The sequence below is a fragment of the Chlorocebus sabaeus genome, chromosome 21 (assembly GCF_047675955.1).
Source record: "Chlorocebus sabaeus isolate Y175 chromosome 21, mChlSab1.0.hap1, whole genome shotgun sequence".
Classification (NCBI taxonomy): domain Eukaryota; kingdom Metazoa; phylum Chordata; class Mammalia; order Primates; family Cercopithecidae; genus Chlorocebus; species Chlorocebus sabaeus.
In genome coordinates this window covers 113,068,134-113,093,482 of record NC_132924.1, presented here as the reverse complement: position 1 = coordinate 113,093,482, position 25,349 = coordinate 113,068,134, and the positions used below count along the sequence as shown (strand labels likewise).

Sequence of the window (25,349 nt, the reverse complement as noted above, 5' to 3'; positions counted from 1 at the left end):
ATTCTTTAAAAGAAAAAGTATGTCATTTTTCAGACTCTCTCATTTTTCTGTCGATTAAAACTTGACTAGAAAGTTGGTACTACCCTACCTAGGAAAATCAAAGCATTATAAAGCTTTGGAACCACTGTTGAGGTTGAACTTCTGATAAATGTCATTCTCTACAACTCCACAATGCACAAGAAGCCAAAAGAGCCATGAGCTGGTGCCATCGGGACAGGCTTACCTGGGTGTCCTCGTGTGCCCTGCACCATGGATTCCTTTCAGCACAAGCCTGGGACTTCCTTTGAAACCCCACATTCTCAGTTGTTTTGTCAAAACTACATTTTCGCTTATTTATCAGCAGTCCTTCATTTAGGGAGTTAGAGCACTGGTTCAAACCCCATTGGCAATGTCAAAACTAAGTGCAACAAACATTTATTAAGCATTTAGGAAATGTTATGGAAAGAACCTCTTATCCTTGCATGCCAGGCACTCTTTCAATCCCTTCAGTGACATTTTCCCAAAATTCTGAATATCCACACTCAGGGTTTTCTTTGAATTTGGGGGTGCCCTCCCTCCACCCGGCGGCCTTCTGTGTCAGCGGGATACAATCTTGATATAGACACCGTTTTTTGGACTTAGGGCAGATTTGGATTCTAGCTGCAGCGGTACCTAAAGTAGAGAAAATTAAAATATTTGTCAAAGAGGTAGTAGCGTCTCACTGTACAAATGAAGACTTGGAGGTTCAAGAAGGCCAAGTCCCTTGTCCAAGGTCACACAAGAAGAAAGCAGAGAGCAAAGGCCCAAACCTATCTTTCAGTGACTGCAGCCATCCCTGCTGATCCTCCCCATCTCACTCCCCAGTCCTGGCCAGTAACAGCAATGCCCTCTGGCTGAGGGGCTCTGGGGAGAGCAGCTTCATGCTGTTCCTGCTCATATGTGCTATGGTCTTGCCTCACTGACATCCAGAAAGCTTTCCTATGTCCAAAAGGCAGAGCCAGTGGTGGACTTGGGGCTTTGAAGAAAAGCCAAAGAATTACTCAAGGAGTTGGGTTTCCTCTGGAACTATAAGAAAAATGATGACCTAGTGGCTAATGTGACAGCAAAGGGTCACCAGGGTCTTACTGCTTGGGGCTGTACGTGTTTCCTGTAGGAACCACAGCCCTCAAAGGCATCTGAAAAAGCTGCAGGCCCTAGCACTTGTCAGCATACAAGGAAGAATGGGGAGCCCACGACTCATGGCTGGTTCTTAAGCTGGGGAGGGCCAGGCATAAGCAGTGTTTTGGGAGACTGGGCTGGCTGTTACATAGAGATCATGGGGAAGTGAGGCAAGCCCCACACACGTGGAAGCCCTGACGCAGTGGGGCTGCTCCTCCATCTGCCCCTTGACCTCACTTGGTTTGGCTCTGCGCTGTCGATCTGCCCCTCCCTCTCTCCAGCCTAGAGTGTGTGAATGCGCTCAATTTCAGTACCTCAGACTCTGTGTCCCCCACCCAAGCTCATTATTCCTCCAGGACCAGCAGGTGGTCCCATGTTCTCTGTCAGAGGCACTGCCTGTTTGAATCTAGAATTGTCGCTGTCACTGTGTCCTTATGCCTTCCTGTGCCTGCCTGTCGAGGTCTGCAGCTGAACGGAGGGTTCCGGGTGGCAGGACCAGCATGAGGATAGGTGCAGGGGACAGCAGTGGTCGGAATGGACAGGGAATAGCTAACGCTGTGCAGAGATGCAGTCGGATGTCAGGAAGGAGGGAGAGCTTGGGAGTGAGCAGGATCTGGGTGAGGACCCCCATTTCTTGCATCTCTGGCTGCTTATCCATTTGCTCATTCATGCTGAATGAATGAGTGAGTACCTGTCATGCGCCTGACATTAAGCTAGATGCTGCAGAGTCCAACAGTGAATATGACAGGCTGGGTCCCTGCCATCACGAAGCCTGCAGTCCAACTGTGTGACCTTAGGCAAGTTATTTAACCTCTCTGAGCTTTAGTTCCTCATCTAAAGAATGGGAACAGTCACTCCTACTCTGCGAGATTGCTGTGAGTGTGAAAGGGGGTGATACAACTCCCTGACCTGTTGAGGAATTGGTCTGCTGGATCTGGAGTGTGTGATGTGCGGGGGAAATAGGGCTGGAAAAGTGGGTAGGGCCCCATTTCAGGGGAGCCCAGCTCTCTGGGTGAGGACAGGGTCTGTGTACCAGTCTGGGACCTCAGGAATGAAGGCATATGTTGTTGGGAAGAGTCTGTGTCACCACTTGTGAGAGGGACCAGGCTGTGGCCATGGGGACATATGAGTGTCTGCACAAGAGGGGAAGGCAAAGCTGGGGGTACCTTTCAAGGAGTTGAAACCCCTCAGCTTCCCCTCCAAGCAGATAGCACCTTGCTCTGTCAGGAGGAGCCAGAGGAAGTGTCTCCAGCTTCTGTAGGACAAGCCATGCACCCCCCACCCCACAAAGGCAGGCATGTGTCACAACTGCAAATGCCATTGTCTCTGTGCCCTTTGTGGAAGTGAGAAGAGCTACAGCGAGGTGAGGTCCAGCCCTGATGTGCAGAGAACAATACTAATAACAGTGATTAACATGTCCTCGGGTTAGCGTGCCAGGGCTTATCTGAGTGCTGTGTGAACTCACTGAATCCTCACAGGACGTTAAGAGGTAGAGGGTGTTACTACCATCTCCACTTTATGGATCAAGAAACTGAGGCCAAGAGAGGTTAAGGAGCTCACCCAGGCTCACGGAGGCAGAGCCTGATGCTGCCCCCAGGCTGGCCCGCTCTCATGCAGAGAACTGGGGTGGCCCCCCCACCCCCGCCCCTGCCCCTGCCTCTGAGCAGTGGGGCCTCACCTGGGTCTCAGGGCAGGCTTGGAACTGGAACTTGTGCAGCACATGGAGCAGTGTCAACTTGACCTCCAGCAGCCCTAGCCGCACCCCCAGGCAGCTCCGTGGGCCAGCCCCGAAGGGCAGGTACGTGAAGGGCCGGTGCTGCTGCTGGGCCTCAGCGGTGAACCTGCAGGTCCGTGTGGTCAGGGCTGGCTCAGAACACCCTCTCCCTCCCCTCTGCAGCCCTGTACTCCAGCTGAGCCACCCCTGCATCTGAGACAAGGATGCTCCCAAGGCTCTGGGGGCTTATGGCTGCTCATTCCTGAGCCTCAGTCCCTCTCTGCTCCTGGCCTCCTGTCTTCCTGCACAGCCCCAGAGGCAGAGCTGAATCTGCAGAATTACCTGGAATGTCCACAGCGCCCTGCCTGCCTCTCCTTAGGAATTCGATGTGTGGCTAATAAGCCCACAGACTCACTGCCACCCACAATCAGAGTCTAAACACGGCATCCCTGAACCCCAGGGCTTGGCGATCCTAGTCCTCAACTGGGCCCAGGGCACCACCTCCCCTCCCACAGGATGACCCAGGGCACCACCTCCCCTCCCACAGGATGACCCAGCCACCACCTGCTTACTTCCTTGGCAGGGTACCAGGCACCTCAGCACCTCCCGGGCCCACCCTGGGGGGTGTGTCCTACTGGCTTGCCCTGCAGGTCTCTTGAACCACACTGGCAGCACCTCTCCTGCGCATGCTTGCTTTGCAGGCCCCTGCACTAGACACTTGAACCATTGGGAGCTGCAGTACCTGGAGAGCTGGAGGCCCTTCCTCAGAACTGCTGAATCTCCTACCAAGCAGTGCATTTGCCTGCAGCGTGCAGCCCATGACAGTGAAGCTAGGTGGCACTCTTCTGTAACAGTGAGCTCACTTTTTACTACCCTGGACTTTCTTGTGAGGCTGTAAGCCCTGTGGCTGCAGCGTGTTCAGGAGCTGATGTCTGTGGAATATTATTTGTGTAGATCCCATTGCTCACGCTTTCCCAGTGACTGGGTTGTAGACTTGGGCTGAATTCAGTTGGAGCCATGAAAGGTGAAAACACAACTGGTGCTGGGCCAGCCTTTCCCTTGCCAGACCATGCACACAGAGTGGGTATTGACTGGTTCTGATGAGGACCAGGGTGTGGCCGCCTGCTCAGATGTTTCCAATCACAGAGTCCAGAAATGAGAGGAGACAATGAACCAAAGCCAGGTGGTGGAAGGAGGGAACCCAGGTCAACCAGCAGATCCCATGAATTTAGATTCATGGAGACATTAGCTGAAGCTGTTGTTTTGGCATAGACGCCCGTTTTTAAAACAGGAAATGATGTTCTGTTACTCTCCAGTGCAGACCTGAAATACAATCCTGTATCCCATGTCCTGGCTTGAATGAATGGAAGACAATCATTTGAAATTGCCTTGTTTCTTGCATGCAGGGCTGCTGAAATGCTAAATGTCTGGATTCAGTTTGGACCTTGAAAAAATGGTATAATTATTTCCTTTGGAAGTTATGCCTTGCAAACATCTATCTGAATTGCCATAAGTTTTGACTATCTGGGGACACTTTTGCTAAGTCTGTGCCTCCTGGCTGCTGCCTCCACTGGGAAATTTATACCCCACACACATGCCTTCAGAGCTTTTTAAAAGGCACAGCACTCACCTTTCAGGGTCGAAGGTCTCTGGGCTTGGCCAGTGCTCAGGGTCATGGTGCAGGGCACCCACGGCCATCTCTAGCACAGCACCTGCGGGGATGCGCTGCCCCAGCACCTCGCAGTCCTGAGCCGCCTCGCGTGTGAACCTGAGGGAAACACCAGGTCGGGGAGTGGGTGCAGAGTAGAGATGAGCAGAGCTTGGGGCAGCCTGGGCAAGCAGAGTCTGAGTGTGAAGGGGATCAGAGGCAGGCAGCACGGTGTGTGGAATGAGGCTGGGGGACACAGGATCCCCTGCTCAGCCCCCTTCCCAGGGTGACCAAGCCCCCACCCCATTAACACTCACTGCCCAGGAGCCTGCAGCCCCGAGGCTAGGCTCGCTTGGTCCTTGTTGAAAATGTACTCATCCATCTTTTCATGCATCCATTTGTCAAGCACTGAAGGGCCCCTCTTGTGCCCCATGTTGGGGTGCAAAGTGCTTTGGAAGGATTGCTTCCATTGTGGGGGCTTGGAGGGTCATTCCTGGGCCACAGCCTATCCTATCTTCCCATTCACAGCGAAGCCTCTTACCTCGCTCACCTTCTCACTTCCTCTCCTCCCATTTCACTGACTAACCCTGCTGCCTGGCATCTGTCCCCTCCTTCCCATGGATGGTACCCATGCCAAGATCCCCAAAGAACATTTGTGGGTACATCTGATGAATACTCCTCAGTCTTCATCTGACTTGGTCTGTCTATATAATTGACTATCTTCCTCTTGTACATTTCCTTGTTTTGTGTTTCTAATTTTCATTTGGAAATAATTCTGAACTTACAGAAAAGTTGAAGAATAGTACATAAGATACCCACTTATCCCTTACCCAGATTCACCTGCTGTTCATGCTGTGTCCATCTTCTTCTTCTTCTTTTTTTTTTTTTTGAGAGACAGAGTCTCACTCTGTCACCCAGGCTGGAGTGCAGTGGTACGATCTCTGCTCACTGCAACCTCCACCTTCCAGGTTCAAGCGATTCTCCTGCCTCAGCCTCCCGAGTAGCTGGGACTACAGGTGTGTGTCACCAGGCCTGGATAATTTTTGTATTTTTAGTAGAGATGGGGGGCAGTTTCACCATGTTGGTCAGGCTGGTCTTGAACTCCTGAGCTCAAGTGATCCGCCCACCTCGGCCTCCCAAAGTGCTGGGATTATAGGCATGAGCCACTGTGCCCTGCCTGTGTCCATCGTCCATCATCTTTACCATTATGTGTGTGTGTGTGTGTTTGTCTCAGACGTTATTTGTGTGGGTTTCCTCCTCCATCGCTGGCGCTCCTTCTCCCTCTCATTGGCAGGCTCTTCTGCATCCACCAGCCTCTTAAATCCTGGCACTTCCCAGGGATTTCATCCGCACTCCCAGATTCAACTTCTATTATCTCCTAAGCCTCCTACCCCAGCCCCAGCCTGAACCCCAGTTTTCTATTTCTACCCACAGACCCAGCCTCTCCCCTGGGTGATCCACAGAATCCTCGAAGTCGACCTGAGCAGCAGCAGATCGTCAGAATCTTCTCCTCCTTCTGTTTCCCACACAGGCTTAAGCAAGCCAGAAACTGGAAGCCATCCTTGACTCATCCCTCCCCATCTACAGATTCATCACTGGTCTTTCTTATGTTGCCATCTCTCCAGTTTTACTGCCATCTCCTTAGTTTAGATTCTTGTCTCTCCTTGACCTCTTTCCAATACAGTCTTCCCATGACAACCAGAGCTATGTCTCTGACATGCAGTTTTGTCTGCTGCTTCCCAAGGATGGGCTACCTAGGACAGGCATCTGGAGCTGGGGCAAGACCCAGGTGCTTGAGGCTGTGTGGCCCCAGAGCTGAGGCTAGAGTCAAAGTTAGCTGGTGAAACCTGTAGCTCAAAGTCAAGGGCAATCAATGGATGAAGTGAGGCCATGAATCGGAGAAGGCAGCAGATCGGAAGCCAAAAAGACAGGCAGTGACTTGTGATGCACAGTGAGAGGTAGTTTAGGACCTGGGTTTGGGATTAAGGCCATGAGCTGGTCAGGGGTATTGGAGGCTGCTGGTGTTGATGCAGTCTCCAGGTTTACCTGGTCAAGCTGCATTCTAAGCTGAGCCTTGGGCCAGTGTTTAGGGCTCCTGATGCTGTGAGATCACACCCCAGTCTGACTGCTGGAGCCACTGTAGCTTCTGAAACATCTGAACCACCTTCCAGTCCTCCAGCTCGGGTCTCCTCCTTGAGGCCTGCCAGTGAGAGCTGTTCCTGGTTCCTGGGAGAGTTCTAGCTTCCTTACTTCACCAGTTTCTTAAAACCAACACCCGTGACTCAAGAAAACACCAGTGAATCTGTCTTCCTTGCAACTTGAAAACCTGGCATGGCTCTCTTAAGCTTGTACCTTGTTGATTATGGCCCAGCAGGTGACCCTGGGAAATGAGTCTACTTGGAGCTACACAACTCAACTCTTGGACTGAGCATTGAGACCACCTGTGTCAGTGACTTCCTCTCTGCTCCAGAAAATTGTTGCTAAGAAAATTAAACCTCTGAACCAATAAATAACTTCACTGTTGGCTTCAGGAAATTAATGCAAGCTAATTTGTCTGAGCAAATCACTTTCCTATCAGGACAATGGTTTGCTCACTTGAGCAAACAGTTCACTTACCAGACAACAGTCTTACCTGTCAGAACCCCCTTCAACTCACCTACCTGTATCCACTCATTCCTAAATCGTTATGTCATACATCTTGCCCAATTTCAAACATTCCTTGCCATGAAAGACCTACCTTAAACCTCTGTAGCCCAAACTCAAAACCTTTTAAGTATCCTTTCCTGATCTGCTGGCTCTGAGTTCCTGTTAAACAAACATGCTGTCACTCTTCAGACCTACATGCAACCTTCTAGAAACAAAATTTGAGGTGGAGAGCTGAAGAACCACTCTCTTCCCGAACTTGAATTTTGGACTTTGGACTTTGAGTGTTGAGAGCACATGCTCTCAAGAGTTCTGGTCATGGCCAGGTGCGGTGGCTCATGCCTGTAATTCCAGCACTTTGGGAGGTGGAGGTGAGTGGATCACCTGAGGTCAGGAGTTGGAGACCAACCTGGCCAACATGGTGAAACCCCATCTCTACTAAAAATACGAAAATTAGCCAGGCATGGTGTCATGCGCCTGTAGTCCCAGCTACTCGGGAGGCTGAGGCAGGATAATCACTTGAACCCAGGAGGCGGAGGTTGCAGTGAGCTGAGATTGCACAACTGCACACCTGAGCAACAGAGCGAGACTCCATCTCAAAAAAAAAAAAAGTTCTGGTTACAGTTGATTTGGGATTTTAAAGGATGAGATAGAGCCTTTTAGGATGAGGGCAGAATTACAGCCCCAGCTTCTCTTCATCACCTCCCTGCACCTCTCAGCCCACCCCCTCCCCAACTACTTCTGTGACTATAGGGTTCGATTCAGAAGTCTCTCTGACTTCAGCATTATCCCACTCCAACAGATCTGGCTCACAGCAAGAAAACCAAGCCCCGCTTCCCGCCTCCTAGCTCAGGCCATTTCCTAGACCAGGTAACACGGGGTTGGGAGGAGACGCAGGTCACAGCCTCTGTCAAGGCTTGGCCTCGAGATACCCTCCCTACATAGCAAAGTTCTGTTTCCCTAACGCATCCTGTACACGGGCTCCCACTCCTGCTCCTGTCCGTACCACTCCCACATGCCTGGAATCCATGATTCTGAGTCTTAAGTCCTTAACACAGGACATGAGAACATCTAATGAGGACAGTCTCAAACTGTCCATCAGCTGCTCTGATAATTCTGGAATATTGAAACACCAGAATTGGTCCTGGTGAGGCTGGGTTTATTTAGTTATTTATCTGCTCACCTATCTGTTTATTATTTCATTGTGGTTTTATATATATATATATATATATATATATATAAAAACATAAAATGGACCATTTGAACCATTTTCCAGTGTGCAGTTCTGTGGTTTTAGTACATTCATTATGCAACCAGCACCGCCATCCGTCTCCAGAACTTTTTCCTCTTCCTCTTCTGAAATTCTGGATCCCTTAAACACTAACTCCCTCCCCTCCCTTCTCCCTGGTCCCTGGCAGACAGCATTCTACTTTCTGTCTTTGTGAATTTGGCCTCTCTGAGTGAGTCCTGGTGAGTCCCTGTTGTCTATGTTTCTACTGATAAGCTGCTTCTCCCAGAGAGGAAAATATTTGATCAGATTGTTCATTTTACCCAAGGGCAATGGCACAATCTCATTTATGCTTTATTTTGAAAGGGTAGACTATATATGCTTATATATGAACATAACATTTCTAGAAGAATACTTAAATTTCTTTATCTTCTCTAGGGGATGGGACTGGGATGGAGAATGACAGGCGGCCTTTTTTTTTTTTTAATTCTTCTCCATTGTTTAGGGGCCGGTTTTTTTTTTTTGTTTTTTTTTTTTTTAAGACAGAGTCTCGCTCTGTTGCCCAGGGTGAGGTGCAGTGGCACTATCTCGGCTCACTGCAACCTCCGCCTCCCAGGTTCGAGCAATTCTCCTGCCTTAGCCTCCCGAATAGCTGGGATTACAGGTTACTGCCACCATGCCCAGCTAATTTTTGTATTTTTAACAGAGACAAAGTTTCACCATGTTGGCTAGGCTGGTCTTGAACTCCTGACCTCAAGTGATCATCCCTCCTTGCCTCCCAAAGTGCTGGGATTACAGGTGTGAGCCACCACGCCCGGCTGGGACTGTGTGTGTGTGTGTGTGTGTGTGTGTTTTTTAAAGTATAAACATGCTAGTTTGGTAATATAAATAATTAAAAATTAAAAATAATTCTATGCTGGATTTTACTTCAAGCTGTAAGATTGAACTTCCCTAAATATCCTAGAGGAAATGCAATGATTACAGTAATTACTGTTATGCCCTGTTTCTGCCCATAAGACATTAAGAGCAGCCTGTGGCTTCTCGCCGCTCCCTCTCTCTGTTATGAGCCTTTCATGTAACAGAGAGGAACAGAAAAAGGCCAGCGCTGGGAGAACCCATTGAGATCCTAAGCTGCTAATGCAATTATATGTGCTTGGAGCTGATAGCAAACACCAGTGCTGAAACCAGGGCAGGCAGCTGCGGGTTGTGATGTCTGTACCCTCAGTTCCAAAGGGGTCAGACGAGGCTGTGCTCTGGCACCCTGCTTTTTCATCTTTTCTGGAAACAGCCTGGACCTGAAGGCAGACACGCTGGAATCTGGAGAATAGAGCCTCCTTTCCCCGCAGACGGAGCCGCGTAAGAGACCAGCAGAAGCTTCAGAACTGCACCGCACGGCAACTCAGTCACCTCAGTGGCACTCAGACAGGGCTGCTGTGTGTTCCCACAAGGGCCATTCTGATTTCTTTTATGAATAAGTCCAAGTTGTGTCAGCACTTGGGAAAGGTCAACACGCTTTTTGAGATGAAATAAAATAATAAAAATGCTCACTCTCCCTACATTCACCCCCACATCCTTTGAGCAGAAGCAGATTGTCCTCTGGTCTGGGTGAGAATTGTGACACCTTGTCTGTCTCATATCTGGTGATTGACAAGAAAAGTCAGCAGAGCTGATAGGGTGAAAAATGCTAATGTAGCAGGTGTGGAGCAGCTGCGAGGCAGGTGTGGGGCAGGTGTGGGGCAGGTGTGGGGCGGGTGTGGGGTGGGTGTGAGGGGGGTGTGAGGGGGTGTAAGGGGGCTGTGAGGGGGGTGTGAGGGGGGTGTGGAGCGGGTGTGGGGCGGGTGTGAGGGGGGTGTGGGGCGGGTGTGGGACGGGTGTGGGGTGGGTGTGAGGGGGGTGTGGGGCGGGTGTGGGGCGGGTGTGGGGCAGGTGTGAGGGGGGTGTGGGGCAGGTGTGGGACGGGTGTGGGGCGGGTGTGAGGGGGTGTGGGGTGGGTGTGAGGGGGGTGTGGGGTGGGTGTGAGGGGGGTGTGGGGCGGGTGTGGGACGGGTGTGGGGTGGGTGTGAGGGGGGTGTGGGGTGGGTGTGAGGGGGGTGTGGGGCGGGTGTGTGGGGGGTGTGGGGCGGGAGTGAGGGGGGTGTGGGGCAGGTGTGGGGTGGGTGTGGGGCGGGTGTGAGGGGGGTGTGGGGCGGGTGTGGGGCGGGTGTGAGGGGGGTGTGGGGTGGGTGTGGGGTGGGTGTGGGGTGGGTGTGAGGGGGGTGTGGGGCGGGTGTGGGGCGGGTGTGAGGGGGGTGTGGGGCGGGTGTGGGGCGGGTGTGGGGTGGGTGTGGAGCAGGTATGGGGCCAACATGCAGGTGTGGGGCGGGTGTGGAGTGGGTATGAGGCAGGTGTGGAGCAAGTGTGGGGCGGGTGTGGGGCAGGTATGAAGCAGGTGTGAAGTGGGTGTGAGGTGGGTGTGGAGCCGGTGAGGGGCGGGTGTGAGGCAGGTGTGGGACGGATGTGAGGTGGTGTGGAGCAGGTGTGGGGCAGGCGTGGAGCAGGTATAGGACTGGCATGGAGGTGTGGGGCAGGTGTTGGGCAGGTGTGGGGCAGGTGTGGAGGTGTGGGGCAGGTGTTGGGCAGGTGTGGGGCAGGTGTGGAGGTGTGGGGCAGGTGTGGGGCGGGTGTGGGGCAAGTGTGGAGCTGTGGGGCGGGTGTGGGGTGGATGTGGGGCAGGTGTGGGGTGGGCGTGGAGGTGTGGGGCAGGTGTGGAGAAGGTGTGGGGCAGGTGTGGGGCGGGTATGGAGGTATGGGGCAGGTATGGGGCAGGTGTGGAGGTGTGGGGCAGGTGTGGGGTGGGTGTGGAGGTGTGGGGCAGGTGTGGGGTGGGTGTGGAGGTGTGGGGCAGGTGTGGAGAAGGTGTGGGGCAGATGTGGTGCAGGTGCAGGGCAGGTTTGGCGCAGGTTTGGGGCAGGTGTGGTGCAGGTGTGGTGCAGGTGTGGTGCAGGTGTGGGGCGGGTGTGGGGCGGGTGTGGGGCGGGTGTGGAGAAGGTGTGGAGAAGGTGTGGGGCAGGTGTGGAGAAGGTGTGGAGAAGGTGTGGAGAAGGTGTGGGGCAGGTGTGAGGCAGGTGTGGAGAAGGTGTGGAGAAGGTGTGGGGCAGGTGTGGGGCAGGTGTGGAGAAGGTGTGGGGCAGGTGTGGGGCAGGTGTGGGGCAGGTGTGGAGAAGGTGTGGGGCAGGTGTGGGGCAGGTGTGGAGAAGGTGTGGGGCAGGTGTGGGGCAGGTGTGGAGGTGTGGAGAAGGTGTGGGGCAGGTGTGAGGCAGGTGTGGAGAAGGTGTGGGGCAGGTGTGGGGCAGGTGTGGAGAAGGTGTGGGGCAGGTGTGCAGGTGTGGGGCAGGTGTGGAGAAGGTGTGGGGCAGGTGTGGAGAAGGTGTGGGGCAGGTGTGCAGGTGCAGGGCAGGTTTGGAGCAGGTGTGGGGTGGGTGTGGAGGTGTGGGGCAGGTGTGGAGGTGTGGGGCAGGCGTGGAGAAGGTGTGGGGTAGGTGTGCAGGTGCAGGGCAGGTTTGGGGCAGGTGTGGGGAAGGCGTGACTCAGGAGAGCAAGGCTGGATGGAAGCTGGCCATTCTCTTGTCCTACCAGTGCCGGTGCTCCTCCCTGCACACCTCATGCTGCATGCAGCTGAGCGGGCACTGCAGTTCCACCCGTGCCACCCACTGCCTCTCGCCCGCCTCTGCAGGGCCAATGAAACAGGCATATGTCTCCATTTAACATGTAGGAAGGAGAGGCACAGAGCAGCATGGCGCTCACAATCACACAGTAAACCAAGGCCAGGGCTGAGATGGTCTTCTGACACGCCCTCTAGACCTGTTGGATGAATCCTAACTACTTCATCCAGGTTCTCTAGTTTCTGTCTGGTCGTCAGGTGAGATCACTGGCTTCCTGCCTGTGCCGACTTCCTTTCCTGGTCTGCTGTTTATAATGGGTCAGTGGAGAATTGGCCACCGAATTTTCGTGTGGAAGAGCCTGATCCCTTTGTTATTCAACATGACATCTATACAACGTCTTGTCTGATGGATTCATGGCTGAGTTTAGGTCCAGGAAGTACTGCATCCATTGATCAGTTTCTGTGCTGTCCTCTTGCTGGAGAACACACACGTTTGGCTTGGCTGCTCTCCCTCTTGGCCAGGAGCCCTGGTCACCAAGCCAAAGCTGGACCCCAGCTATCAGCCGCGGCCCTGTAAGGCCTTCTTTCCTTTAAATGACCTTTGTTCTGTTTGATCACTGAATGCTTTATCTTGAAATTTATTTTAACATGTACACCAGCTGCCCACAATCCCCTTGGAAGAAAGCTGGATATCAATTATGAAAAAAATAAGGCTGGGAATGGTGGCTCACGCCTGTAATCCCAGCACTTTGGGAGGCCAAGACCGGCAGATCAGCTGAGGTTAGGAGTTTGAGACCAGCCTGGTCAACATGGTAAAACCCCGTCTCTACTAAAAATACAAAAAATTAGCCAGGCACGGTGGTGGGCACTTGTAATCCCAGTTACTTGGGAGGCTGAGACACGAGGATTGCTTGAACTCAGGAGACAGAAGTTGCAGTGAGCCAAGATCACACCATTGCACTCCAGCCTGGGGGACAGGGCAATACTCCATCTCAAAAATAAATAAATAAATAAATAAATAAATAAATAAATAAATAAATAAAAGAATTGGATGACAGTTTACAAGATGCTCCCAAGGAGATCAGGGAAGGGCTGCACATCAGGTCTTAATGCTGGCATGGGGAGAGGGTGCACAGAGCCCCTGAGTGACTGACCTGCTTCTGCACCAAAACCCCAAACCCTGCGTCCTTGAGGATGATGCAATTCCAATCACACCACTGGAACTTTCTGTATTTGCTTCTGGACTTGCATATTTGGACAATATATACAATTGCATTATTTGTAATGCTTTTGTGTTGAAATATCATTTTGAGATACCCTCAAATCATCCACATATTCTCTTTAAAAATGGTGAAAGGTATCTCCATATGGTTTATGTGATCTAGTAATTCATAAGAGTATTGAGTGGAATTTATCACATACGGTTAATGCTTTGTGCTGCTTTTGTTTCTAGAGCTTGAAATCTGGCTGTTATTTCACTCTCTGTAAGGGTCTGGGGACATGAATTAAGACGCCTTTCTCTATGGAGTGCCTTGTTTGGGAGAGTTTGAACGAAGCACAACAGTTGGTTTTACTCTCAGGACACCCACAGCTTGGTGTGATCGGCTGGTTGGTGTGTACATTAGTGAAATGCCATGCAGTGGCAGACATGCGTCCAAGAATATAACATGAAGTACAGTTACAGCTCAAAGTGCTGGGAAGGGAGGGCAGGGAGGACCGGGTGAGGCAAGCCCAACACAGACGTCCTGAGGGGCGATGAGACGTTTTGGAGGGTGAGTCATGTTGGAGCCCCAAGATTGGACAGCTGGGGGTGTTGGATGGCAGGAAGGAGCTCCCAGGACTCAGACAGTCCCCTACTGGAATGCCAGCTCCAAGACTGGTCAGAAACTTTTATCTGTTTTATATACAGCTGATTTCCCAGTGCTTGGCACAGAGTAGATGCTCAATAAACAATTGCTGAATGAATGAATAATGAATGAACAGGCAGGGGAAATGGCAAAAGCCAGCAAAGGCTAGGAGACCAAAGGGCTGGCTTGGGGTGGGGAGGAAGGCAGTGTTAAGAAAAGGCCAGTGAAGCTTTGAGAAGATTGTTAAGCTATAGGAAAGTGGGCCAGATATCTGAGGTGCCCTGGGGGATACAAAGGAACCCAGGACTCAGGCGTTACCCTCCAGAAACACATGCGGTAACTGATGGAGGAGGGCCCTGACCTGCAGGGTGGGGCATGGAGTAGGGTTAGGGGGTAGGGACTGGGGCAGGGGAGGGGGCTGCCACATACCTGAAAGCCGGTGGGTACATCCTCAGCGTCTCTGCAATCACCATGTCCAGATAGGGCAGGTCTTCCTCGAGGCTGCAGAACTCAGGGACCATCTGATGGAGGGGTCGTGACAAAGGGAGAAGTTCATGTTAGCCCGACTCTCATGGCATTTTGTCTTTTCCTTAAATTTCAATCTTGTTTCCAACTTTGGCAAACATTTAAACGGAAACCCCACAAAATGAAAGGTCCATATGACCCAAATTGCATCTGATTGGCATTCAGTGCTTATATTTCACGGTGCTAGCCTGGGGCTCAGGGGTCCTTGTAATACAGAGAAGTTTGGTTATAAAACTGCAGCGGCAGCCACAGCTGCCAGCATTTATTGGGAGCTGACGATGTGGCCGACCAAGTGCAGCATAGATGTTCCCTCATTGGATCCTCCACTAAGCCAGTGTGGCGGCTACTTCCCCATCTCTCAGATGAGAAAACTGAGGCTCAAAGAGCCTGTCACATGGGTAGTCACAGCACATTATGAAGTTAAAAGACAAATAGTGAAATAGCAAATAAAAAATTTTGCAACATGTATAAGGGATTAGAAGTAACAAAAAACCAAAGAGCTTCTGTCAATCAGTAGGAAAAGACAACTAGCTAGAAAAATGGTCAAACGATATGAAAAGGCAAAACACAGAAGCTATATGAATTACTATGATGAGAAATGCAAGTTCGAATGAGATTACATTTGCACAGGTCAGATTAGGAACAGTTGGAAAATACTGATTATATTTCAGGGGGTGCAGATGTGGGGATCCTAACACCCCGTGGGTGACTCTCCTGGAGTGACACTCTTGTCACTCCCTGGCTGCCCCTGTTTGGCCTGAAGATGAACACATGTGCCCATGAGCAGGGTGAGGGCGCACCGGGGTTAAGGAAGCTTATTTGCTGCTCTGCCAGTTTCCCCACAGAGGTGGAATGAGTTATCTGGTTGGTGGGTGACGGTCTCACTTTCTTCACCTAGATAATGCTAATCCAGGAGGAGTCCCCGAGGTGAGGGATTGCTTTCTTCTGTTCCCTCTTTTTCCCAGAGCAGCAGGAGGCCGGCCTCCAGGGCAAGTCCATTCTGAAGCCGCCAACGTTCCAGGGACAGGCGCTGGGAGGCCTAGTTCCTCCATCTGCAGGGGGAGCCCTTCACAGCCCTGGAGCAGCCACTGGCTGCCCTGCCGGGGATCTCAGCCAGCTCTCAAAGTGAATTCCAGGATGGGCAAGGGTCAGCAGCAGCAGCATCACCGGGGAACCTGTTAGAACTGTCTTGATGGGGGCAAACCTCTGCCCACCCCCAGCCCAGTTACTGAGTGTGTCATAGCACAGAGGTTTAGAGATCCTTGGAGGTTAGTCTGCTGTGGCTGGCGGGGGAAGGCTGTGGAAAGGGGAGACATCTGGACTAATTTCTCTAGACCCTGCCTCCCTGGCTGGGTCTCAGTGCATGTGACTGGTGACTGATAGGGCCCTTGGATGCCTGGAAGGGTCTGGACTCCCCCAGCTCATCCAGTATGTCCAGGCCTGAAAGAGCATCCCCCTTGGGTGAACCTGGAGGCATCCTCTCTTCCTGCTTTCAGTCTTCCTAGGTCTGGTTTGTGTTTGTCTCTTCTGGCCAACAAGTCACAAAACACCAATTGTGTAATTTCAGTGGTTCTGCATATGAGTTAAATGCTCTGAAATTTACATTTAAAACTGGCATTGCTTGATATAAAGATGAATGGTAAAATACTTGCTAATAATTTAAAATTTAGAGTTTTCTTAGAACGACAGTAAATAGAAAATAAAAAGCACCATAAGTCGAAAAAGAGGCTGCAGAAGAAATGAAGAAACTCGCTGAGTACCACGATGGACACTTCCCCCCACTCTGGGAATAAAGGCTACCACACTTTTATTTCTCATTGGGCCTCACAGATCCTGTAGCCAGCCCTGCAGGCCAAGATTGACTGGCCCAAAGGGACCAGTCTGGAAATTTGGATCTGGGACAAAAAAAAAGAAGTTTTTCTCCAGCAGGCGGCAATTGAACACAGGGAAGTGGAGACCCATTGTTGGCCACATTTGGCCTTGTGGATTAATGAGCAGAAAACAGCAGTTGGCCTCAGGAAAGAAGAAATGAATCAGATATACACAGCAAAGCAGAAGCAAAGGACGGAGAGACCATTTCTTGGTGCCCCATAGAGTTCCAGTTCCTATTTGCTATCTGCTCCTCCTGGCAGGCAGTCCTGTGGGTGGCATCTTGATACCTTCCAACAAGTTCTCACTTGTGGCTAAAGTTGGCGACATTCTGAATTCCATTGTCTGCAACCAAATGAATCTTAACAAATGCAGGAATATACATGCATCAAACAAGAAACAGAGGTGCGGTACACAAAAATAGGGAACTATATCTCAAAAAGAAAAACTGGATCTGGGAGCAGCATCCCTAATGGGTAAATGGTGTTGGGTCTCCAAAGAAAACTGTATGGCTTGTAAGCTGTCACGGTTTGTCAAAGAAAGAAAACTTTTTAAGATAGGCTAAGGGAATTTTGTATTAGAAAATCAAAGTCTTTATTTACTCTTTCCCCAGATGGTTTTTTTTTTTTTTTTTTAACTGTGCTTCTAGGCTTTTAGATCAAGATATACATATACGCCAGGTGTGGTGGCTCACGCCTGTAATCCCAGCACTTTGGGAGGCCGAGGTGGGTGGATCACCTGAGGTGAGGAGTTCAAGATCAGCCTGGCCAACATGGTGAAACCCCGTCTCTACTAAAAGTGCAAAAAATTAGCTGGGCATGGTGGTGAGTGCCTGTAATCCCAGCCACCCTGGAGACTGAGGCAGGAGAATCGCTTGAATCAGGAGGTGGAGGTTGCAGTGAGCTGAGATCACAGCCTAGGCAACAAGAGCAAAACTCCATCTCAAAACAACAAAAAAAAGATACATATGTAAAGATCGTCTTGGTTCAGCAGTTCTCCATGTGGCTGCATGTTAGAAACAGCCAGCTTTGGTTCAACATACACAAATCAATAAATGTAATCTATCATATAAACAGAACCAAAGACAAAAACCACATGATTATCTCAATAGATGCAGAAAAGGCCTTCGACAAAATTCAACAACCCTTCATGATAAAAGCTCTCAATAAATTCAGTATTGATGGAACGTATCTCAAAATAATAAGAGCTATTTATGACAAACCCACAGCCAATATCATACTGAATGAGCAAAAACTGGAAGCATTCCCTTTGAAAACTGGCACAAGACAGGGATGCCCTCTCTCACCACTCCTATTCAACATAGTGTTGGAAGTTCTGGCCAGGGCAATCAGGAGAAAGAAATAAAGGATATTCAATTAGGAAAAGAGGAAGTCAAATTGTCCCTGTTTGCAGATGACGTGATTGTATATTTGGAAAACCCCATCATCTCAGCCCAAATCTCCTTAAGCTGATAAGCAACTTCAGCAAAGTCTGAGGATACAAAATCAATGTGCAAAAATTACAAGCATTCCTATACGTCAATAACGGACAAACAGAGAGCCAAATCATGAGTGAACTCCCATTCACAATTGCTTCAAAAAGAATAAAATACCTAGGAACCCAACTTAAAGGGATGTGAAGGACCTCTTCAAGGAGAACTACAAACCACTGCTCAACGAAATAAAGGAGGACAGAAACAAATGGAAGAACATTCCATGCTCATGGATAGGAAGAATCAATATTGTGAAAATGGCCATACTGCCTAAGGTAATTTATAGATTCAGTGCCATCCCCATCAAGCTACCAATGACTTTCTTCACATAATTAGAAAAAACTACTTTAAAGTTCACATGGAACCAAAAAAGAGCCTGCATTGCCAAGACATTCCTAAGCCAAAAGAACAAAGCTGGAGGCATCATGCTACCTGACTTCAAACTATACTACAAGCCTACAGTAACCAAAAGAGCATGGTACTGGTACCAAAACAGAGAGGCTACAGTAACCAAAACAGCACGGTACTGGTACCAAAACAGAGATATAGACCAACAGAACAGAACAGAGCCCTCAAAAATAATACCACACATCTACAACCATCTGATCTTTGACAAACCTGACAAAAACAAGAAATGGGGAAGGGATTCCCTATTTCGTAAATGGTGCTGGGAAAACTGGCTAGCCATATGTAGAAAACTGAAACTGGATCCCTTCCTTACATATACTAAAATTAATTCAAGATGGATTAAAGACTTAAATGTTAGACCTAAAACCATAAAAACCCTAGAAGAACACCTAGGCAATACCATTCAGGACATAGGCATGGGCAAGGACTTCATGTCTGAAACACCAAAAGCAATGGCAGCAAAAGCTAAAATTGACAAATGGGATCTAATTGATCTTTTGCTTCTGCACAGCAAAAGAAACTACCATCAGAGGGAACAGGCAGCCTACAGAATGGGAGAAAATTTTTGCAATCTACCCATCTGACAAAGGGCTAATATCCAGAATCTACAAAGAACTCAAACAAATTTACAAGAAAAAAATCAAACAACCCCATCAAAAAGTGCGCAAAGTATATGAACAGACACTTCTCAAAAGAAGACATTTATGCAGCCAACAGGCACATGAAAAAATGCTTATCATCACTGGCCATCAGAGAAATGCAAATCAAAACCACAATGAGATACCATCTCACACCAGTTAGAATGGCAATCATTAAAAAGTCAGGAAACAACAGGTGCTGGAGAGGATGTGGAGAAATAGGAACGCTTTTACACTGTTAGTGGAACTGCAAACTAGTTCAACCATTGTGGAAGACAGTGTGGCGATTCCTCAAGGATCTAGAACTAGAAATACCATTTGACCCAGCCATCCCATTACTGGGTATATACCTAAAGGATTATAAATCATGCTGCTATAAAGACACATGCACACATATGTTTATTGTGGCACTATTCACAATAGCAAAGACTTGGAACCAACCCAAATGTCCATCAATGATAGACTGGATTAAGGAAATGTGGCACATATACACCATGGAATACTATGCAGCCATAAAAAAGGATGAGTTAGGTCCTTTGTAGGGACATGGATGAAGCTGGAAACCATCATTCTCAGCAAACTGTCGCAAGGACAGAAAACCAAACGCCACATGTTCTCATAGGTGGGAATTGAACAATGAGATCACTTGGACACAGGATGGGGAACATCACACACCGGGGCCTGTCGTGGGGTCGGGGGAGGGGGGAGGGATAGCATTAGGAGATAAACAATGTAAATGACGGGTTAATGGGTACAGCACACCAACATGGAACATGTATTCATATGTAACAAACCTGCACATTGTGCACATGTACCCTAGAACTTAAAGTGTAATACTAATAATAAAAAAGAAACAGCCAGATTTTTTTTTTTTTTGAGACGGAGTTTTGCTCGTGTTGCCCAGGCTGGAGTGCAATGGCCAGGTCTCGGCTCACCGCAACCTCCACTTCCCGGGTTCAAGTAATTCTCCTGCCTCAGCCTCCCGAGTAGCTGGGATTACAGGTGCCCACAACCATGCCTGGCTAATTTTTGTAGTTTTAGTAGAGATGAGGTTTCCCCATGTTGGTCAGGCTGGTCTCGAACTCCTGACCTCAGGCAATCTGCCTGCCTCAGCCTCCCGAAGTGCTGGGATTACAGGCGTGAGCCACAGTGCCCGGCCAGAAACAGCCAGATTTTTTATATATTTTTAATATAGATGGATGCTTGGGCCCTACTCCCCAGTGTTGGTCTGAGGTGGGGCCTGGGCACCAGCTCTCCGTTTACAGCCCCTGGCTGTCCTGATGTGCACGCAGGGGCATAGGTCTTTCTGTCTGTCTGAGACCTGCCCTAGCGCTTCTCCACACCTGAGGAGCGAACGGACGAGGCGGAGGGACGCACACACCTCCATGTCTTAGTCGAACCAGCGAGACAACAAAACTCAAGTCCCTATCCCTCTCACTGGCTGGTCCACCCACAGTTGCTGGCTTTGCCTGGAGCTTTCAGGAATAGCAGGGACAGAGCGGTCCTGAGCAAATTCTGCCAGCAGAGGGCAGCAAGCGCACGCTAAATGAGGACTCCCCGTCCCAGGAAAGGATCTTGGAAATCCTCGCAGCCATCCGTCACGACAGAGACTAGAAAAATGAGGCCCAGAGAGGAAGGCCTGTGAACCCAACGTCTCAACATAGAACTTACTCTAAGTGTCCTCGTTCATTCCGCAGTCCCTCAATGGGCACCTTGGATGGGTCAGGTGTGGGACCAGGTGCTGGGGTTCCAAGAAGGCTCTGCCCATTGAGGAAACAGATTCCTAAACAAATCATTACATGGATGTGTACAGTGTTATCGAATGGGCTTATGAGGAGTGGAAAACCAGTTCTGTTTATGAGATCCTTCATTTACATACTCAGGGAATACGTATGGAATTGGCGAGCATGAGTCGCCAGGCACTGTGCTAGGCCCAGGAGACATAACTTTAAAATGCATGGACATGTCCCAGCCTCTTGGAGCTTCCAGTCTATCAGGATGCAAACAAGTGGATAAGGGTGAGATGGGAGAACAGATGAGGGACACACATCGCCGACATTTGGGATCAGGGACTCTGCCAGGGGGAAGTGACAACGTCCAGGCTGAGATTTTTAGGATGAGTGAGAATAAACCAGTGAAAAGTGGATGGGCTTATTCAGAGGCTGCTGCAACCAACCTGAAACAAATATGAATCAATCAGGGAGTTGTGAATCCAGCAGGATATTTGATCCTCTCAAGGAATGAACGTTCATTTTGGTCTTAGTTGATAATGATATTGTGGTCATGTTTAGAAAAGAGTTCTTATCGGCCAGGCACAGTGACTCACGCCTGTCATCTCAGCACTTTGGGAGGCCGAGGTAGGTATGTCACTTGAGGCCTGGAGTTCAAGACCAGCCTGGGCAACAGGGTGAAATCCCATCTCTACTCAAAATAGAAAAATAGCCAGGTGTGGTGGCAGGTGCCTGTAATCTCAGCTACTTGGGAGGCTGAGGCCGGAGAATTGCTGGGAGGTGGAGATTGCGGTGAGTTGAGATAGCGCCACTGCACTACCTGGAGGACAGGTGCTTGGCATACCCGGTCCTCTGTCAGCACCTCCAGGCACCAACATTACCGACAGCTGGTGAGGGCGCGGTGGGCCTGCTGGGCCTGGAGTGTCACGAAAATGTGGGGGACTGAGCAGAATATTCTCTTATTTCAAGCTAGGACGCACCTGAAGCTTCTGTGTTTCCAAAAGATAACACGAAAAGCCGTCCCCCAGGGTTCTCTCTGCTTCCGGTTTCAAAGGCCAAATTACTGAGAATAAGTTGGGGGGAAATCTCAAAATCAACCTGCGCTGTCCACACCCAGCGAGCAAGCCTCCCGCCCCGCAGCCGCTCCCCCTGACCTTGGTGGTGGAAAAGCTTGTTCCAACACGAGGCGCTCTGCTCTCTGTACTGAACTACGCTGATAGCATGTGTTAAGGCAGAAAGAAATTCTAAAATCCTATCAAATTCATTTCAGCTGGGACTTATTTCATAAAATAACCGCTCTTAGAAGATTGAAAACTAAATATTGGGAAACATGGAAATAAAGCAAATAAATAGAATATTTACCTAGTGGTTTACATTCTCCACCCAGAGTTTCTTCATTTTGGGGAAGACTTTGTCATATCTGTTTGATTTTCAATGGGCAGTAACTTGTAATTTTATTTCTAAGATTCTTGGTCTCTTAGTCTTTCCATCATAGAGTTTAGGATCTGGAAACCAATATGTATTTATTTTCTTGCTCTGTGGCCCGTCATAGCTCACTGCACCCTTGAACTCCTGGGCTCAAGCGATCCTTCTGCCTCAGCCTCCAGAGTAGCTGGGACTACAGGTGCAAGCCACCATGCCTGTCTAATTGCTGTTTGTTTGTAGAGATGCGGGGACGTCTCACTATGTTACCCAGGCTGATCTTGAGTTTCTGGACTCCAGTGATCCTCCAGTCTCAGCCTCCTAAAATACTGGGATCACAGGCATGAGCCACTGTGCCTGGCGCAACATTGAAATACATTGAAATATAGTAGATTAACCTGATGGTTTAGGAAACTAACTCTATGGGAAATCTATTGATACATCATTTTATGTAGGAAATAACATTTAGTATTGCCCTCTCCTATTAATCTCTTCTCTATATTTATCATTTTGTATATCATTTTCTCTGAAAGCTAGACACACACACAGTCACACACCTACACATACTCCACACACTGGGTGTGTGTGCAGATGTCATCTGCAGTATAAATGAGAAAAAGAAAATAAAAATGTCATTGCTTCACAAAGATTTTTCCTGGAGATTCATGGACCTAATAGAAAAATTACCATTTTTCTATTTTGTTAAAGGAAACGAGCGAAGGTGGCTTCAGTTTTGTTCTTCAGAGCGATAGGAACAGCAGCATCTGTAGTAGTTATACCTATCCAGCCGTCACGAGACTTGGTCTTATGCTAAGAAGTGGGCCAAGTGATGCTGGCCCTTGCCCTCTAGAAGTGGGAGGTGGAAATCCCTTAAGCACAGGGATAGCTTGGGGCAATACAGCCATACGAAGAATAAAAATTTCCATTCGCTCTGATTCTCCAGGCACTGTGGGATTATAATATGAAACCAAGCCGTGGAAAATGGGGTGACCTTTGCTTTGCCCTTCTGACCATAAACCAGAGGCAAAGGCCCTCACCCTTGCAACTGGTTTCCAAGAGAAGCGCTGAGTTTTTTGTTTTTGTTTTTTTTTGGAGGCAGAGTCTTGCTCTATTCCCCAGGCTGGAGTGCAGTGGTGCAATCTTGGCTCACTGCAACCTCCACCTCCCGGGTTCAAGCGAGTCTCATGCCTCAGCCTCCCAAGTAGTTGGGATTACAGGGGCCCACCACCATGCCCAGCTAATTTTTGTATTTTTAGTAGAGACGGGGTTTTACCATGTTGGCCAGGCTGGTCTTGAACTCCTGACCTCAGGTGATTCACCCACCTAGGCCTCCCAAAGTGCTGGGATTATAGGCATGAGCCATGGCGCCCAGCCAGCCCTGAGTTCTTATGGCAAGGCTGGGAGGGTGCTAAGATTCTCTGAGCTCTGACATTTCACCTTCTAGATCCCATAGCTCTGTTGTCTGAGTTCAGTGGGTCCAGTGAGCAGTTTCAAGGCTTGCAGGGAGATACAATGGAGGTGTGGTTACGAGAGGGGGTGATACATCTTTCCATCCACATTGCTGGCTTCCCTGGTCATGCCCAGAAAGTCCTCCATGCTAGCTTCAAAAATTTGGCAGATTTAGATGTTGAAATTCATCCATACTCGAGAAGAAGTAATTAGGAGAGTGTACATGGCATCTCTTTATACCTGCTTTAGAAGGAGACAGAACCCGTCTCATAAAAACACAGGGATGATTCCAGGTGTTTGTGTACTCTGAGGCCCAGGCCAGTAAGGGATTAGGTGCAGAGATGTAATGAAAAGCATAAACCAGGCTGCGTGCACACAAAAACACACACCCACGGGGCGTCGGTCCTCTCCACGATGGCTCTGGGCCTAGCTTCACTGACAGTGCTGACCCGCTGCAGAAATTGCTGTCTGCAGAGATCTAGAATAAGAGTGTTTTGCCTTGTGAAGCACTTTATTGCTCAGCAATGGATTTTTACATCCATTATACCATTTGGTCCTCACAACCACCCTGTGAGGTAGGTAGGGCAGCTTTTATTGTCTATCTTATAGATGAAAAAAAACCGAGATTTGGAGAGGTGAGGTGACTTGTCCCAGATCGCGCGACCAGTTAATGGTAGAGTTGGAACTGAATCCAGGACTTCGAATTCCAAGCCTTTTCCATTACCTGGGCCTATCTGGGCTCACCTTCCCTCCCTCCAGCCTTCCCTCCCTTCCTTTCCTCTTGTACAGTTTATGGAAGAATAACACGCATATGGAAAAATATGACACAAACACAAACGTAGAGCTCAGTGAATTTTCACACCATAAGCATCCCTGTGTGACCCGCACTTGGAAGCATGCCCGTGGCCCCTCCCAGTCACATGCCCCTCAAGAATAAGCACTGTCTTAACACGGGAGATTACTTTTGCCTCTTGAACTTCCTATAAATGAAATCTTTCCAGGCAGGCTCCTTGGTCTGCCTTCTTTTGCTCAGTTGCGTGTCTGTGACAGTCACCTGTGTTGTGTGGTTGTGGTACGTTCATCCTCATGATTTAGTGCTCCACTGGGTGAGCTGCCCGGGTTTATCCATCCTTTTCCTTGTCAATGGACATTTGTGTTGTTCCCAGGTAGGGGGCCATTAGGAATAAAGCCTTACGAACATTCTTGTTTATGGCTTTTAGTGAACAGAGTACCAGTTTCTGTTGGGCGTACATCTGCGAGTGGGACTGCCGGGTCCTGAGGGAGGTGTATGTTCAGCTTTAGTAGAGATTGCAAACAGTTTGACAGATAGGTTGTTCACACTGCCTGAAATTTTAACAGCGAATCAGTTGAAAAGCAGCCTGTTGACATCCTAGTTTCTTCTATTTACTCTAACTGCAGGCTCCTCCCCAATTTCTTCTCCCTCCCTTGCTAATATTCTGAAATCTAACCACTATCTCTATTCCAGGAAAGGATTGAGAGAAAGAAATAGGGCATTGTTTTGGGAGCTGAGTTATTTATTCATATAATGTGTGTGTGTGTGTGTGTGTGTGTGTGTAATGGGGGGAGGGGAAAATAGGAACAAATAAAACACATCTAATTACCTAATTTTTAAAAATTGCCCCAATTATCAGACACAAGCACTCAGCACTCATAAGCAAAAACGCATTCCAACATCAACTAGATTCGAGTCTTTGAATTATCTCCTGTTTGGTAACATTTAGGATTCTGTTTTTTCCATTAGTTTGGAACATTCACAGCTGATTGTATATGATGTTGAAAGAAAGAAGCCCCTAAGTAAGTGATAGTTAAATCACCTAGCCCACTTTCTCTGCGCTGGGAAGTGAGTGGACCGCATGTAATTTGCAGAGAAAATGCTTTTGTTCGCTCACCCCACAGATCCTGGCTCCCTCTATTTACTCTGCTTAGCAGAGTGTGTGG

The 25,349-nt window shown here is 49.2% G+C and overlaps 1 protein-coding gene across 2 annotated transcripts in view; it reads right to left on the bottom strand.

Moving 5' to 3' along the window:
- Positions 1-365: 365 nt before the first annotated feature.
- Positions 366-25,349, bottom strand: part of TBXAS1 (thromboxane A synthase 1) — a 191,395-nt gene continuing 166,411 nt past the window's right edge. The window contains exons 10-13 of one of the 2 annotated variants that reach the window (XM_007983129.3): positions 14,287-14,378; positions 4,482-4,619; positions 2,816-2,978; positions 368-651 (exon numbers count right to left, since the gene is read on the bottom strand). In XM_007983129.3, coding sequence (XP_007981320.3) covers positions 577-651; positions 2,816-2,978; positions 4,482-4,619; positions 14,287-14,378 — 468 coding nt within the window. In that variant the 3' untranslated portion in view covers positions 368-576. Of the gene's footprint in view, positions 652-2,815; positions 2,979-4,481; positions 4,620-14,286; positions 14,379-25,349 lie in introns of both variants that reach the window. The other variant, XM_037991157.2, reaches the window with a different exon arrangement.